General features: G+C 62.2%; 2 protein-coding genes across 2 annotated transcripts in view; both read left to right on the forward strand.

Moving 5' to 3' along the window:
• FKBP5 (FKBP prolyl isomerase 5) overlaps positions 1-5951 on the forward strand; it is a 30808-nt gene extending 24857 nt beyond the window's left edge. The window contains exons 9-12 of the mRNA XM_082494587.1: positions 1304-1491; positions 2027-2212; positions 3175-3414; positions 5536-5951. Of these exons, the coding sequence (XP_082350713.1) occupies positions 1304-1491; positions 2027-2212; positions 3175-3414; positions 5536-5643 (722 nt within the window). The 3' untranslated portion in view covers positions 5644-5951. The remainder of the gene's footprint in view (positions 1-1303; positions 1492-2026; positions 2213-3174; positions 3415-5535) is intronic.
• A 2941-nt stretch (positions 5952-8892) lies between these two features.
• On the forward strand, positions 8893-16316 carry TULP1 (TUB like protein 1; the record flags this gene model as incomplete). The annotated part of the gene is given in 15 exon segments (XM_082494692.1): positions 8893-8939; positions 9411-9456; positions 10927-11062; positions 11191-11340; positions 11938-12072; positions 12235-12269; positions 12271-12451; positions 12561-12695; positions 12900-12991; positions 13220-13393; positions 13795-13907; positions 14423-14531; positions 14743-14841; positions 15150-15321; positions 16183-16316. Coding segments are annotated over 15 exon segments (1758 nt in total).
• Between the last annotated feature and the right edge of the window lie 213 nt (positions 16317-16529).

Below are 16529 nucleotides of genomic sequence, written 5' to 3' on the forward strand. Positions count from 1 at the left end.
CCCCCCTTTTTTTTTTTTTTTTTTATTTTTTCCTCTGGGCTGCACAGATAAAAGCCAGTATCCACCCGGGTGGCCCCGAGGAGCTGAGCGGGCACACCGAGCCGGCTGTGCCGGTGGGGATGCTGGGGACGGGATGCGGGAGATGCGCAGGGGCTGGGGCAGGTGCTGCTGTGCCCCCTCCCCAGCTGGGTCCCCTCCCCACCCCATCACCATGGCCGGAGTGGGACCGAGACCCACCGCATCCCCTCTCTGCTGGGGATCTCTCTCCCCACCCTCCTCTTCCCTCTTGGGGGTTTATTTTTTGTCGGGTTTTTCCACCCTCCCGGGGCTGCGCTGCACAAACCACCGGGCTCAGGTGAAGTCCCAAACCTGGGGGGGGGGGTTACTGTGTAGTGAAGGGCTTTCCCTGTGCCCCACGTCCGCACCCCGTGTGTGCTCTGGGTGTTTGCTCTTCCCCAGCCCCTCAAATTCAACAACCTGCCGGGTCCAGGCTGGAGGGGTGGGCCCGTGCCAACCTCATGAAGTTCAACCAGGCCAAGGGCAAGGTCCTGTACCTGGGACGGGGCAATCCCAAGCACAGCTCCAGGCTGGGCGGGGAATGGATGGGGAGCAGCCCTGAGGAGAAGGACTCGGGGGTGTTGGTGGGTGAGAAGCTCCCCAGGAGCCGGCAATGTGCGACCGCAGCCCAGAAAGCCCCCGGCACCCCGGGCTGCATCCCCCGCAGCGTGGCCGGCAGGGCCAGGGGGGGATCGTGCCCCTCTGCTGCGCTCTGCTCTGCTCTGGGGAGACCCCCCCGCAGTGCTGCCTCCAGCTCGGGGGGTCCCCCCAGCAGAAGGCCCCGGAGCTGTTGGAGCGGGGCCAGAGGGGGCCCCGGAGATGCTGGGAGGGCTGGAGCCCCTCTGCTGGGAGGACGGGCTGGGAGAGGTGGGGGGGTCAGCCTGGAGAGGAGAAGGCTCCGGGGAGACCTCAGAGCCCCTTCCAGTGCCTAAAGGGGCTCCAGGAGAGCTGGGGAGGGACTCTGGGTCAGGGAGGGGAGCGGTGGGATGAGGGGGAACGGTTTTAAACTGAAAGAGGGGAGATTTAGATGAGATATTGGGAAGAAATTGCTGACTGTGCGGGCGGTGAGCCCCCGGCGCAGGGTGCCCCGAGAAGCTGTGGCTGCCCCATCCCTGGAGGTGGTCAAGGCCGGGTTGGATGGGGCTGGGAGCAACCTGGGCTGGGGGGAGGTGTCCCTGCCCGGGGCAGGGGGGTGGAATGAGTTGATCTTCAAGGTCCCTTCCAACCCAAACCATTCCATGATTCTGTGATCTGCCCTCGTTAACCAGCAATCCTAGAAAAGCCGTGTGGTCCTGCCGGCGCGGTGGGCTGCTGTGCTCTGCTGGGATTGCCCTGAGCATTTCTTTGCAGGCGAAGGAGTCGTGGGAGATGGACACCAAAGAGAAGCTGGAGCAGGCTGCCGTCGTCAAGGAGAAAGGCACCATGTACTTCAAGGTTTGTAAGGCTGGGGATGGCGGAGGTGGAGCAAGGGAGCTGGAAGTAAATTTGGGGTGATTATCAGATACACGGCTTAGCAGTCGTCAGTCTCGGAGCCCCCTGAACGGCGCTGGGGAAGGCGAGTCCTGCCCTCCTCTGCCGCCTTCTCACTCCCTGAGATACCTCCTCCTTTCCCGGCATTGTGCCCCCCATGGAGCGGGATGGCAGATCGGACTCTTCCCAGGGGTGGATGTGGCCGGGGCTAACGCCGAGGGGCTCCGCAGTTGCCCTTCCCGGGCTGGGGCATCCCCGTCCTCCTCTGCTCTGCGCAGAGGAGGAACATAAGCTCTGACGTGGCTTTTCCCCGGGAGCCGCACACCAGCGGCTCCAGCCAGACCCCGCTGTGTTTGTAGGTATCCGGCATCCTCCTTCGGTCATTTATCGATTCAACAGACCGCATTAAACTCGTAACCTGTTTGCAGGATGTTTCGGGAGCAGAGCGAGCGTTGTCGGCGCGGGTTCCTCTAGCCTCTTCTTCTTTGCTCCATCCCAGGAAGGCAAATACCTGCAGGCGGTGATTCAGTACGGGAAGATCGTGTCCTGGCTGGAAATGGAGTACGGCTTGTCTGAGAAAGAGTCGAAAGCCTCCGACTCCTTCCTCCTGGCTGCCTTCCTCAACCTCGCCATGTGCTACCTGAAGCTGCGAGAGTACGCCAAAGCCGTCGAGTGCTGCGATAAGGTAGAGGTGCATGAGCCGGGGGGGGTTGGGGGGGGTGGGGTTGGAGCATCCTCTCCTCCTGCACGTTTTCACTGGGAGTTTGGGAGATTTTTGAGTTTCCTTTCGCGTAAGAAGCAATTTCCAAGCGGCAGTGGGATGGGGGTGGCATCCCTTCTGCACCTCGGAGTCTCCGTGGATGCTGCGTGCTCGGGGACTGCCGCAGCCAAAATGTTTTTTTTTTGGGAGTTCAAAGTCTGCCTGGGCGTGCGCTTACAACAGCTTTTCTTCCAAAGCCGGATCCGCGTGGATGGGCGCTGCGTGGACCGACAGCCTTAGGGCGCTGTTTGGGTCTGCCCGGGCTGGACGTGGGCGGTGGGTGCTGATGTGGGTGCGACAGAGGCAGTCCCCGCCGGAGCCGCAGCGGGTCTGCGCGTCCGTTGAGGGCTGGGATGGGGCTTTGCCAGTCCCTAAAAGAGCTGCGACCTTGTCTTTGTCGGGAGACTATTAATTCTTTTATAAAAGGCTTAAATTTAAGCATATGGGAAAGATAGCAAAGCTAGTTGCCTTAATTTAAAAGGTGATCATCTCTGAGATGCGTATGTGGCTTTTACTAACGGAAAATAATGTCATTGCTAAAGCAGGGACACAAAACCACATTTGATCCGTCAGCTCTCTTACCCCTGAGCTCCCCGTGCTCCTCTGGGCTCAGATTTAGTGTTTACAGCCGATTTCTTATCTGTGGGTTTGTCTCCCACCGACTCTGCCACTCTCAGGGGGATTTTGAGGCAGGAGAAATAACCAAACTGCGTTAACGACCTGCCGACTGCTGATGGAGATGAGGCAATTTTTGTAGAGCAAGACGCAAGTGCTCTGGAGATATGAAGCCGCCTTGTCCTAATTTTGGCAGATTTAATGAGGCTTTGACCGTAGGGGGATCTTTGCGGGGAGCCCCGAGGTGCTAACGGGGATCTGTGTGTTTCCAGGCGTTAGGACTGGACCAGGACAACGAGAAGGGGTTATACCGGAGGGGCGAAGCCAGATTATTGATGAACGAGTTTGAGCTGGCAAAATGTGACTTTCAAAAAGTGCTGGAAGTGAATCCACAGAACAAAGCGGCGAAATCCCAGATCTCCGTCTGCCAGAAGAAAACGAAGGAGCACAACGAGCGGGACCGGAGGATCTACGCCAACATGTTCGCAAAGTTTGCGGAGAGGGATGCAAAGGTGCGTCTCGCCCGTTTTTGGCCATCTAGCAGGGCGCACTGGAGGATGCTCGGCAGGTTTGTGATGAGAAGAGATGGCTTAGAACCAATTAAATTCTAGATCAGGTTGAGGACGGAGGGACAGAGCCCGCTGCGGTGGGAAGAAGTGGTTTATTTCTTGGTCTGTCTTAGACAGAGGCTGCCGTCGTGCTCAGTCGTCGATAAAAGTATTTGCAGTGCGAGCGCCCGAGGGCTGATAACGGGGTTGGCACTGGTACTTAATTTTGCTGTTCCCAGCTAGTGACTGTTGATGACCTCCCGGTCACCGGTAAAATGAAATGTCATCCCATCCCTGGCAAGGCCAAGGGTATTTTGAGACACGATAGTATGGATTTCCTGAAGGTGGTAAGGCGATAGGCTGCTCCTCCGCTCGGACGGAGGGATCGCTGTCTCCTAACAGGCTCTCCTCCAAAATTCCTCCGAACAAAACCCGGTGTACTGTAACGAGAGAGGACACAGCTTTGCGAGTTGTCTGCGCGGGTCATTTTTAGCATAATCTCTTCTGAAGCGGTGCCCGGAGGTTGAGGCTGTGGAATAAGAGGAGCGGTGCGGAGCCTGGGGAGCAGCGTGCCGGGGTAACGGGCTCGGGGCCGGGAGCGCAGCCGCCCCGGCCGGCTGCTGTGGGCTCGTGCGGACGGCTGGGATGGGGAGAGTCACTGGTGGAGCCGGCGGACGGCGCTGCCGTGCCTTAGCGCTCCTCTCCCGCACACAGCGCCCGGTGTACGTGCTGCAGCTGTGGCTCCACACCGTATCTCCTGGGCAGGCTGGGGAGTCGGGCAGAGAGAAACCGTGTGAAGTTCAACACGGGCAAGCGTAGGGTGCTGCATCTGGGGGGGAATAACCCCCTGCACCAGTACAGGTCGGGGGCTGACCTGCTGGAGAGCAGCTCTGTAGGAAGGGACCTGGGAGTCCTGGTGGCCAACAGGATGCCCACGAGCCAGCAATGTGCCCTGGTGGCCAAGAAGGCCAATGGCATCCTGGGGGGCATCAAGCAGAGTGTGGCCAGCAGGTGGAGGGAGGTCATCCCCCCCTCTGCTCTGCCCCGGGGAGGCCACATCTGGAGCGCTGTGTCCAGTTTGGGGCTCCCCGGGTCAGGAAGGACAGGGAACTGCTGGGGAGGGTCCAGCAAAGGGCTGTGGAGATGCTGAGGGGACCGGAGCATCTCTCTTACGAGGAGAGGCTGAGGGCCGTGGGGCCTTTCAGTCTGGAGAAGAGAAGGCTGAGGGGGGATCTTATCAACGCTTATCAGTCCTTCGAGGGCGGGTGCCGGGGGTGGGAACGGTCTGTGTTCAGTGGTGCCCAGTGACAGGACAGGAGGGAACGGGCACAAACGTGACCATGGGCAGTTCCATCTCAACCTGAGGAGGGACTTCTCTCCTGTGCGGGTGGCAGAGCACTGGCACAGCTGCCCAGAGAGGGGGGGAGTCTCCCCCTCTGGAGCCATTCCAAACCCGCCTGGAGGTGTCCTGTGCCACTGCTGGAGGTGCCCCTGCTCTGGCGGGGGTGGGACCGGGGGAGCTCCAGAGGGCCCTTCCAACCCTGACCAGTCTGGGGTGCTGTGATCTCTGCTCGGATGCTGCTGCCTCATCTCCTTGTCATAGAATCACGGAATGGTTTGGGTTGGAGGGGACCTTGAAGACCATCCAGTGCCACCCCCTGCCCGGGGCAGGGACACCTCCCCCCAGCCCAGGTTGCTCCGAGCCCCATCCAACCCAGCCTTGACCACCTCCAGGGATGGGGCAGCCACAGCAGAGCTTATCCCTCTCTGCGCCTGTGTCCGTCCGTCCAGGCTCGCTCTGTCTCAGTGCCCTCCTCCCATCCAGGCGGGTCACGTCATTCCCAGGGGATCCCGCACCTTCCCCAAAAGCTCTCTGGGCCGAGGAGGTTTAACCCCCGCCAGCCGCTGAGCCAAGACACCAGCAGCCTCCGGCGGTGGTCGATAGATGTGTGGGGTGACGGGGGGGGGGAATTCTGCCCGCCCTGCCAACCTCGGCTGCCGTACCCATCCCCGGCACCGCTGTCACCCTCCTGCCGCTCCCTCCTCCTCCTCCCAACCCTCTGCGCTTTATCTTCTGTCTCGCAGGAAGCAGCTAGCAAAACCGGGGCCGAAAAAGCAGCGGAGAAAGCGGCTTGTGAAAAGGGACCGAAAACTCCCGGTGCCGAAGATGAAGAGGCCGAAGGACACGTATGATGGAGGAGGAGGGGAAGGGAGAACCTCCCGCCCTCGGCCCGCGCAGAGTAAAAAAGGTTGCTGCCAGACCTCGGGACTCGCCAGTGTTTTCTTGTAAAGCTCGTTACAGTTTGTGTGATCGTGGAAGCAAAAAGCGCCTCGCAAAGGGAAACGAACCCCGTCCCACCGCCCTGGGGTGCGCTCGGGGGGCAGAGCGGGAGCGGCGGGACGCCGTGGGACCACCACCCGTGGAACAAATAGCTTTTTAAACGGAGAGAAAGAGGGAGAGGAGGAAAAAAAAAAAAAATAAATAAAAATTGAAACTCTTGGCTCTTGGGAGGTTTCCGTAGACAGCTCATCCCGGCTCCCTTGGCTTCGTGTCGGCTGTCGGCGCAGCATCCCGCGTCCTCCGAGATGAGTCGGGATGCGGGAGATGCTCCTCGTTCCCTGCGGTGCTGCCTCGGGTTCTATCCGGCGCATGACCGCGCCGGTGCCAGAGCAGCGGGTGCCCCGGTGCCTCCGCCAGCCCCGAGCACGGCGGGCAGTGCCACCGGTGGGCTGCTGGAGCCCAGGGCTGGCTCACGGGGACCCAGCGCCCCACAGCACCTGGCGGCTCGCTCACCCGTGGCTGCTGGCTGCGCTGCCGCGGGGGGAAATGGGGTTTCTCTCCCCGGTGGCTTTTTTGCCTGTGGCCGAAGGTGTTGCGGTGCGGAGCCAGGCGGGGGGGGGGGTGAGGACCCGCATTGCCTCCGCTGCAGCCCCGCGGTGCGGGGACGTCATTCGCCTTTAAAGCACTCTTTTTTGGGGGGGGGAATTTTATGTTTTGAAGCAGCTGGTTTCGATTTTCTCGGAGGGCAAAAGCCTCCTGTCCAGCTCCGCTGCTCGCAGGCGCTCCATCGGCAGCCTGTCCCCCGTTTTTGGGGGGTTTTATTGCTGATATGGGGTCCATACTGGGAATGGGGGGAAGAAGAGCAGGTTGGCATACTGGGGTTCGGAAAGCGAGTGAGGGGGTCTGAACTGGTACCGTGGGTTCACAGCTCGCGGGTGAGCAGTTTTCCTGCGGCGTTTGCTGCCGTGGCGGGGGGGGACCCCGGTGCGTGCAGGGTGCATCGTGTCCCCGCACCGGTGCTGCTGCCACCTCGGCCATCGTCCCCCCCCCCCTCCATCCTAAATGGACACCGTCACTACCGTGTGTGAGAACAGCTTTCTGGTTGTTATTTTTCCTGTCCTTTGTAACACCCCTTTTGGAGCTTGAAAATAAACAACTGAAAAGAAAGAGAGAAAAGAAAAAAAAAAAAAATAAAAAAAAAGAAAAAGTGCTTTTTTTTCTCTGCATCCTGCGCAGGATGGGGGGTGGCCGTGGGGAGGACGGGTCTGCTCTCCCCCAGGGTGGAGGCGCCCCGGCTCCACCGAGGGGTTCCTTAAGGAATTATTGGTGTCCCCAAGGCCCAGCGCTGCCCGGTTTTATCAGCACCGTCGGTCCCTGGCGAGATGGGGAAGGGCCAGCGCGCCGTGCTGCGGAGGTGGCCGGCGCGGGGATGCTACCCGGGGCTCGCAGGTGCTTTTCCAGCCTTGGGTGGTGGTGGTGGGGATTTATCCTGATGCTTTTTTTTTTTTTTTCTTTTTTAACATATATCTTTGGGATGGGGCTCCCCAGGGGGCACCCGGGTGGGTGGAGGAGGCTGAGGGTGTAGAGGGAGCAGAGAGATGTGCCAGCGGGGACGGCGGGTCTGCCCGTCCCTCTCTTACCCCCCCCCCCCCCCGCAATCTTGAGAAGATAAACCAGATTTGGTTAAAATTCCTCCTCTCCAGTCCATCAGGTGGTACCCGAGGCATCATTTCTCAAGACTGACTGTTTTCCCACCCGCAGTAGATATTCCCGGCACGGCGGCCGCGCGGTTGCTCATCCAGGTCTCCCATTTCACACCAGAGCATCCCAGTGGGTGCTGCCGGGGGAGGGTGCTGCGAGACCCAGGCGCTCTGCAAAAAAATTGGCTTTTTTTTGGTTTTGTTTTTTTCTTCTAGGCAGGACCAAAAAAAAAGTCATTTGGGGGCAGCCCAAGCCACATTTTCCATAGGAAACAAAATTCTACAGGAAAAAAGAAATCCAACTTGCTTTGCAGTTTCTAGGATTTCCCCCTATTTTTAAGTAGATTTTTGGCTTATTTTGGTTTTCTTCCCCTTGGAAGAGAAATCGAGCTCGGGCAGGTGATGAGATGCGGTTTCGAGATGCAAAGGGAAAGGAGGAGGATTTTGTACCGAAGGCGTCGAAACCTCCGCGGTGTTGGTGGGTCCCGGGTGTGCGGTGCTCAAATGCCATCTAGTGGCACTGGGCACGGGGTGGGAAATGGGGCGGCGGGAGGAGGTTTTGGGGTGTCTCTGGTGGGCTGGGCAAGGCCGAGGGTCCGGTGGGGGGTCACTGGGGGCACTTGGTTCGGTCCGGCTTTGCAACCAGAGAGCATCCGCAGGCGGTCTTCGGAGGGGAGTATTAACAACTGAATATTAAGTGCTGTTAACAACGAGGCGAAGGGGGAGCGGCGATGCCGCAGGGTGTGAAACCCGTCACCCAAAGGGACCGGGGGAGGTGGGACCGGGGTCAGAGCAGAGCGGTGGTCCATAGGGAAGCCCTTAGCATCGCCCGGAGCCGGGGATGCCGCCACCCCCTGCATGGGCTTCCCATGCAAAACAGCCCAAATCCTGTTTTTCTATCACTATGATGATATTTTTCGGATGGAAAAAGGTACATCCAGGGAGGGTGACCCTAAATGAAGTCAGGCAGCATCCCTCTGCCCACAGCAGGCTGGAGCGAGCGGTCCTGCCATGCCGGGGACCCCAACCCAGCGGGGGGGGAGGGTAGGGGGGGGCCGTGCACCCCCCAGAAGGCACCCAAGGTTCGATTGACTCCCTGTGCCCCCCCGCGCTCCTGCGGGGCCCCCTTTTCCTGGGATTACCGCCCTGCCAGCTGCTCTCCCGGCGGCCCCTGAAATCCTATTACCGAGTTTCAGGAGAAATAAAAAGTTAATCATCTTCACCCGCTCTTCCTCCTCCTCCTCCTCCTCCTCCTCCGGCCGCAGGGGTTCGTGGAGGCGGCCGAGCCGATGCTGTCCGGCCGCTCGGACTGTTGCCGCCGTGGCTGAGCCCATGGACGCGGTGGCGGGCTGGTAGGGGCGGCAGTGCCGGGGGGTCGGCGGCCGGTAGCGGGGAGGAGGGAAGGAGGTCGGGGCAGGGCGGCCGGAGGGAGCCATCCCGCTCGCCGCCGGGCTGGGAGCCATGCCGCTGCAGACGGAGATCCTGCGCGAGGTCTGGGCTGCCGAGAGGTGAGTGCCGGCGGGCAGGATGCGACCCCGCGGGGTGGGCGACGCGCTGGGCATCCCCACCGGGCCCCCATCTCCTCCAGTGCCTTTTTCTTCTGTTTTCAGTTTAAATGCAATTTAATGAGTTGTTGTATCAATTATTTTTTTTTTTTTTTAACTCGGGGAGTTGGTGCGGTGATGCTCATTGGCTTACAGAGAGGAAAAGTGTTTGTTAGAGGGGGGGGGTGTCCCCAAATTAACCTCACCCCTGGCCGTGGCAGCGCCCATCCCAGGCTCCCTGCCAGGAAGGATGCTGTCGGCGGAGCTCGACGCGGTCGAGACACAGGGAGCTGCTTCTGGAGCCAAATGAAAGGCTGACCTCCCCCCCCCCCACCCCCCAGAAATTGGGGTGGTGTTCGGTCAGAGGGTCTCACCCTCCCCCGGGAGCTGCGGAGGGCTGAAAGCCCTCACCCCTTTGCTTTCTGTGCCCCACAGCCCCAGCGAGGAGCCGGGCAGCCCCCAGCACCACAAGCCCAAGCAGGTGAGAAAAAATTCTCGCCCCCCCTTCCCCGGTGCCACCATCCCCTGCTGCGGGCTGTCCCCAAGGGCTGGGGACATCGGAGACCCCCAAACCCCGGCCCCACACCAAGACCGACTTGGGGTTGGATGGGCTGCTCTGTCGGGGTGCTGCAACCCCGGGGGGGAAACGAGCTTTTGGGGACCCCCTTTCCAGAGCAGAAGGGTAGAGGAAAAATCCCACAGCCCTCCTGCTCCTTTCAACCCCCCCCTCCCCGTCACTTCAAATTACCCTACGAGGTGGGCTCTCAGTCCCTAATTAATGCTTTAATTAAGCCTCTCGGTTAAGCCGTCAGCCGTGACTCACTTTCCCCAGGCTGTGACCCCAAAGGCCGGACCCCCCCCCCCCCGCTGCGTTTCGGCACAGCCCTCGGGTGCCGCCCGGCCTCCGAGGGGTCTCACCAGCAATGTCACCCACCACCCGATTTAATGAGCAGCCCCTCCTCGAAGGGCTTCGTTAAGTAATGAAGCGAGGGGCTGTCCTGCCCCCAGCTGCTTATGGGATTAAAGGGCGCGAAGGAGATTTTCGGTGTGAGCTGATGACATGGAAGAAACCAGTCAGTTCCCAGCTCCACCGTGGGACCCTCTGCCTCCCCCCAGCCCCAAATCCACAGCACTGGGATCCAGCTGGGATCTGGTGGGATCCCCCCTCCTGCAAAGCACTGTCACCCATCGTGCTGGGGCATCCCGGCGGGATGAAACCCCTGCGGGGTGGAAGATGCTCTGGGGGGTGGCGGGTGCCCTGGAGCCACTGGATTTGCTTAAATCACTTTCTGAGGGCCCTGAGCTGACACCCACTCCCCAAATCTCTCCTGTCCGGAGCCAAGTGCTACCCCACATGCTCCGTATTTGGTAAATCAGGGTTATTTATAGCCCTGGCTAACCGGGATTAGGTGTGCTGTGCCTAATCCCCCCCCCCCCCCCCCAACTTCCCCACTCCCGCTGACCTCCATCCCGGCACGGCCCAGCGGCTCCTTGACTTCGACGGGAGCCTTTTGCGTGGGCGAGAGGAGATGGAGGTGCGGAGCCGTCCCAGCTCAGGTCCCCCCGGGATGCCCATCGGGAGATGAGCGGGTGCCCGGGGTGGCTCCTGGCTGGGGTCCCTATGGCACGGTGTGGCTTTTCCCTCCATGCGGGCACCATCCATGGTGTCGGGGCAGCCTCGTCCCTGTGGCCGTCTGTCCCGCTGCTGATTCTCTCCCGTCTGTCCGCTAACAGCCTTTTCTGTTTTCCTCCCTCTGCCTTCCCCGGGGGGCTGCCCCACGGTAAGTCGCGCTCCCTTCGGTAACGGCTCGTTTGAAGGCGTGAGCGTGTGCCCGTCCCCGGAGCGGGTCCCTGTGCGGCTGGCTGTATTTCGGGGAGGGAACCGGTGCTGTATGAGCAGAGGTTGTCTTGCAAAGGGGAAAGAGATTTAATGCCGGCGGCGTCTCCGCAGCACCGTCTGCGGGGGCAGAAGGTGAAGAAGAAGAAGCAGGACCCCGCGCCGGAGCCCGAGGCCAAGCCCCGGCGGCTGCGGGCGAAGAAGCCGGGTGAGGCGGGGGCTGCGGAGGAGCCCCGTGCCCCGGCGCAGGGTAAGCACGGACACCCTTTCCCCCCACCCCGATCCCGTGGAAACATGGGGGACACGCTGGTTCCCCCCGCTCAGCCCCATCCTGCACCCACGGTGCTCTCCATCGTGGGCGTTGCTGGAAACATTTAGGGGTGAAGAAGGTGAGGAAGAAGAAGGAGGAGAAGGGGGAGGAGGAGAGCGACAAGGACGCTTACTCCAAATTCACCAAGGAGCCTCGGAAGAAGAAGGAGAGCCCGGCCCCCCGCTCCCGCGCAGCCAAGGGCCCCAAGAAGCAGCAAGGTGGGGGGGCAGCACCCACCCCTCTGGGGACACCTGCTCGCGGCACCTCGTGTCCCCATGCATCATGTCCTACCAGCACCATCGATGCTGCAGGGGGTCTGCACATCCCTGGGGGGCTTTTTGGCCAAAACCCAGCTATGCACCCGGGGGGGAAAGGGGATGTGGCAGAGGACATGTATGTGTGGTGTTGGATGGGGAGTTGTGATCGGGGGGGGGACGACACTCCCCGGGAATGTGGCAGTCGGCAGCTGGCCAGTGCCACCAGCTCCCCAGACATCTTTCTGGATGGGGTGAGCAAAAAGATGGGTCTCATCCCCCACCCCCCCCCACCCCCCCGACTCCGCACCCCGGGGCTGCAGCCGCGAGATGGCGGTGTGACTTTGCACGCTGTGTCCGGCACTGGACATGTCCAACGTGCCGCTGGCCACCGCCGCTGGGCTGGGCACCCACGGCCCCAGCACCCCGGCCGTGGCAGGATGGGTGCCCACGCCGGCCGGCGCTGCCGAGGGAGGGTCCCCGCTCGCCGAGCGCGGGGCTGAGGGTCCCCGGTGCAAGAGGCCATCGTGTTGCTGATGCCATGGTGTCCCCTTTGGGCAGAGCCAGCCGAGGACTCGGAGGATGAGGAGGAGGAAGAGGAGGTGGAAAATAAAGACCCGCCGAAAAAGCTCAAGAAGAAGCCGCCCAAAGAGCCACCCTCGGGAGAGAGCCGGGAGAAGAAGCCGAAGCCGAAGGGTGAGCGCCCGGGGGACGGGGACAGCTCGAGCCCGGCTCCGTTGCCACTTGCATCCGTCCTTGCCGGCAGGAGGGCACCACCTGCGTCCTGTCCCCATCGCTGTCCTGGGGGCTCAAGGGGCTGTGGGGCAATCGCCCCCTCCCCGTGCAATCTCCCCCCGGCTCACCCCTTCTTATTGCCCCCACCTTGCCACCTCCTTGTCCCCTGTCACCGCCTGTCTCCGTCCCTCTGTCTGGCCACTCATCGGCTCCTCCATCCTGCCAGGAGACAAGAGTGACCCCGACGGCAAAGCCAAATCTGCCAAAAGCACCAAGAAGGAGTCTATGTCCATGTTCCAGGTGAATGGGGAGAAGAAGGAGAAGAAAAGCAAGAAGAAAGGTACGGGGCAAGTGGGGGGGGGGGGCAGCCATTCCCGCTGCCCCATGGCATCACCCCAAAACAGCAGTACCCAGTGCCGCATGACAGCGTCCCCCCGTGTCCCCCCCAGCCGCCACCAGCAGCGATGAGGAGGACGATTCTGACTCCAGCACCAAACCCATCAGGTCCGAGAAGAAGAAAAACCCGGCGTCCCTCTTCCAGACTGGTGGGGACCCCCCCAAGGAGAAGAAAAGCAAAAAGAAAGGTGAGAGCCCGGCACCGGTGATGCGATGGAGGGTGGAGGGTGCCAGAGGGGCTCGAGGGGGTGTGGGCGAGCCTGGCCATGGCGAGCGGGGTCATGATCCATGGCGTTGCCGTGGGTCTATGCTGAGCTCGGTTTTGGGGTTCAGCAGAGTCAGGGTCTTCCCCCCCTCCCCCCCCCCGTGCCTCTGCCCATTCCTGCCCGCAGCTCCTCCCAAAGCAGCTGAGAGCGAGGAGGAGACCCCGGAGACCCCGCAGAAAAACTCCAACAAGAAGGGCAAAGGGAAAAAATCAAAGAAGGTATGAACCCTCCCTCGGAGCTGCAGGGGTCCCCCTGGGGACGCAGAGTGGGTCGGGGGGCTGGAGCATCCCCCGGGGAGACCCGTTGCAGCACCGTCCCTAAAGCCACCGGTTGCAGAGCCGCAGCCCGGGGAGAAGTTGGGAGCAAGGGGCAATTAGCTGGGAAAGGAGGGGAGATTTGGGCAGGTTTGGCTTTGGGGCCACCGCCAAAGCCACCACGTGTTGCAGACGAAGGAGGAGAGACCCCCGTCGCCCGTCATCGAGGTGGACAACCTGGAGGAGTTTGTGCTGCGACCGGCGCCGCAGGGAGTGACCATCAAGTGCCGGGTGACACGGGACAAGAAAGGGATGGACCGGGGGCTTTACCCCACCTATTACCTCCACTTGGATAACGACAAGAAGGTGAGATGGAGTGGGGGCATGGAGACCCCTGGGGCTCTGCACCCACCCCGGGGAGCACCCTCAGGGCTTTGGGGGGACGCCCGCCTGCATCCCACCGTGGTGGTGGGTCCTGGATGGGGCTGCTCCCCTCCCCTCCCCTCCGATGCATCCCCATGTCGATGGTAGTCGGGACGATGAGCAAACGTTGGCTGGAGAGCCATGCTAATGCCAGGCTGGGCTCAGACCCTCCCGTCCCACGGCTCCGCTGGTGTTTTGGGAATTGGAGATGATCCATGACTTGCGCAAGGTCACGGCCGTGACCTGTTGGGCCAAGCCACAAGAGGGCACGGTGGGGCGGCGAACCGGGGACAGCTGCGGCGACGCCGATGCCCCATCCCCACATGGTCCCACCACCCCCTCAGGTGTTCCTCCTTGCTGGGAGGAAGCGTAAGAAGAGCAAAACCTCCAACTACCTCATCTCCATCGACCCCACTGACCTGTCGCGGGGTGGGGAGAACTTCATCGGGAAGCTGAGGTAGGAGCGGAGGTGGCACCCCGTTTTCGGTGGCGCCCTGTTTCGGTGGAACCCCATTCCTGCAGCACCCTGTTCCCGCTCCAGGGGTTGCCAACCGCCCCGAGCGATGGCTGGGTCAAGGCAGGAGGCTAAATTCGGCGTTCCTTCCCCGCTGCCGGGTCCAACCCGAGGAGCGTTGGGGGGCCGGGAGGGGAAAACAGGCTCTTCTGGTTCCTCCTGGCAGACAGGTCGCGGCTAGAAATGGCACCCGGCAAGTCCCGGCCCGCTGCACCGCCGGCAGCTGCGCAGCGGTGTTGGGGGATCCCCGCGGTGGCAGCACCCTATAACACCCCGATTTAGGGGTGCCCTGAACCCGAGGAAAGGGCTAAAGGGTGGGAAGGACGGCGGTGGCTTGGGGTTGTGTGTGGGTTTTGCATCTGGAGCAAAGCCGGGGCTGTGCCTGGAGTGGGGGATGGGGGGGTGTCGGAGGGGACTTGGTGTCACCGACCGCGGCCACCTCCTCTCCTCGGCTGCAGATCCAACCTGATGGGAACCAAGTTCACGGTGTTCGACAACGGCGCCAACCCCGACAGGGCCAACGCCAACTGGTCCAACGTGCGGCAGGAGCTCTCGGCTGTGGTCTACGTAAGCAGAAATTTGGGGTACACCTGGGGGGGGGGCCCTTCCCTGGGGACCCCCAAGCAGGCGGCGAGGGGGGTCCCAACCCCGGCCACCACCCCGGGGAGTTGCAGAGATGTGGGATGGGCTGGAGCGATCCCAAGCCCTCGTGCAGCTGCCGGCAAGAGGCTGCAGCCCGCGGCGGTCGCTGGATTTAGGGATGGGGTTTCTCTTGCAGGAGACCAATGTTTTAGGGTTCAAAGGTCCCCGGAAGATGACGGTCATCATCCCCGGGATGAACGCTGACAACGAGAGGGTGCCCATCCGACCCCGGAATGTAAGTTTAGGGCCAGAGTGGGAGAAACTCCTCGGGGGCTGGATTTGCTGGGGTTCACCTCGGATTTGACCTAGTTTGGGGCATGGAAAAGCTTTCAGGTGTCCCCGAAATTCAAAGCACCTCCCTAGGAGGTGGGAGGTGCGGTGCCTATTTTTTTTTTTTTTCTCCATGCTGGATCCCATCTCCCATCTGGATCCCGCTACAGAGCATCCCCCTGGGCACGCCGGGGGGGGGTGGGGGGGTGGCAGGGCTTGAAGGGGGGGGTTGTCACCCCAACTCCGGTTCTCCTCCTTTCTCGCCCTCCCCAGGATAACGACGGCCTCCTGATGCGATGGCAGAACAAAAACATGGACAACGTGATCGAGCTGCACAACAAAGCGCCGGTGTGGAACGACGAGACCCAGTCCTACGTCCTCAACTTCCACGGCCGCGTCACCCACGCCTCCGTCAAAAACTTCCAGATCGTGCACGGCAGCGACCGTAAGCCGGGGAGGGGATGGGACGGGGGGGTGACGGTGGGGGGAGGACCGCCACCAGCTGGCTCCAGAACCCCCTTTTTTTTTGGCTGAGGTTTAGTTTTTTTTTTCCATACGCGGCTGCTTTGGGGTCCTGCCTGCTTTGGCCGGAGCTGGGATGAAGCCGGACAGCGCACGCGGCACCGCCGCCGCTGGCCCCGGGTGACGGCAGAGGGAGCGCGCGGGTCACCCTGTTGCCAGGCAGATTAGGGCATGGACAAATGCTGTGGGGTCCTGAGCACCCCCTCCGCTCCCCCCCCCATCACACTACAGCCACCCACAGCATCACCCCCGGCACGCACCCGGCATTGCCGGCGGGCTCACCCCGGGGTGCGTCGCGCCTCGGGGACAGTCCCTCGGGGGTGGCAGCGGCTCCGTCCCCGCGCGAGCGGCCGGACGCGGCCGTTTGTCACCTGTCCGGCGCAGTCAGAAGCTCTCGGCCTCCGGGGTGTTGGGTTACGGGACAGAAAAAACCTCTCGGGGGCCCCCGGTTATTTTTACAGATTTCCTGTCACCCGCCCTCCGGTAGCAGCAGTCCCACGGGGGGGGGGGGTGTGAGTGTGGTCCCTGTCCCTTGGGGGGCTGCGGCTCCCGGGGGAGGGGTGCTGGGGGGACCCAAGGGTGCTGCGGTCCCCTGCTGGACCGTGCAATGGGAAAATGACGTTTTTTTGGTAACGCGCGCAGCGGTACGGTGCCGCCGGTGCAGGAGCTCAGTGGAGGGGGTGGGGGGGGCGGCTTCTTTGGGATGCTGCCCCGTGGGTCCCCTGGGAATAGGGTGGGATGGGCGCGCAGGTGACATCCCAGCCCCTCGCTCCGTCTCCCGCAGCCGACTACATCGTGATGCAGTTCGGGCGCGTGGCGGACGACGCCTTCACCATGGACTACAACTACCCGCTCTGCGCCGTGCAGGCCTTCGCCATCGCCCTCTCCAGCTTCGACGGGAAACTGGCCTGCGAGTAGCGCCCGCGCTGGGGCTACCGGGGCCACCGGAGCTGCCGGGGCTGCGTGCCGGCGCCCGGTGGGATGCTCCTGCATCCCCGTCCTGCTCCGCTCCTGCCATTTCCACCTTCTGCCCCGCGAACGCTCGTGGTGACGGCCGCTCCCGGGGTGGCTCGAGGTGCCCGCAGAGCCCCGTGGGACACTCATCCGGCCACGGCCACCCTCGCCGGGCAA

Source organism: Vanellus vanellus (genome assembly GCF_965231255.1).
Source record: "Vanellus vanellus genome assembly, chromosome: 23".
In the NCBI taxonomy this organism is placed as follows: Eukaryota; Metazoa; Chordata; class Aves; order Charadriiformes; family Charadriidae; genus Vanellus; species Vanellus vanellus.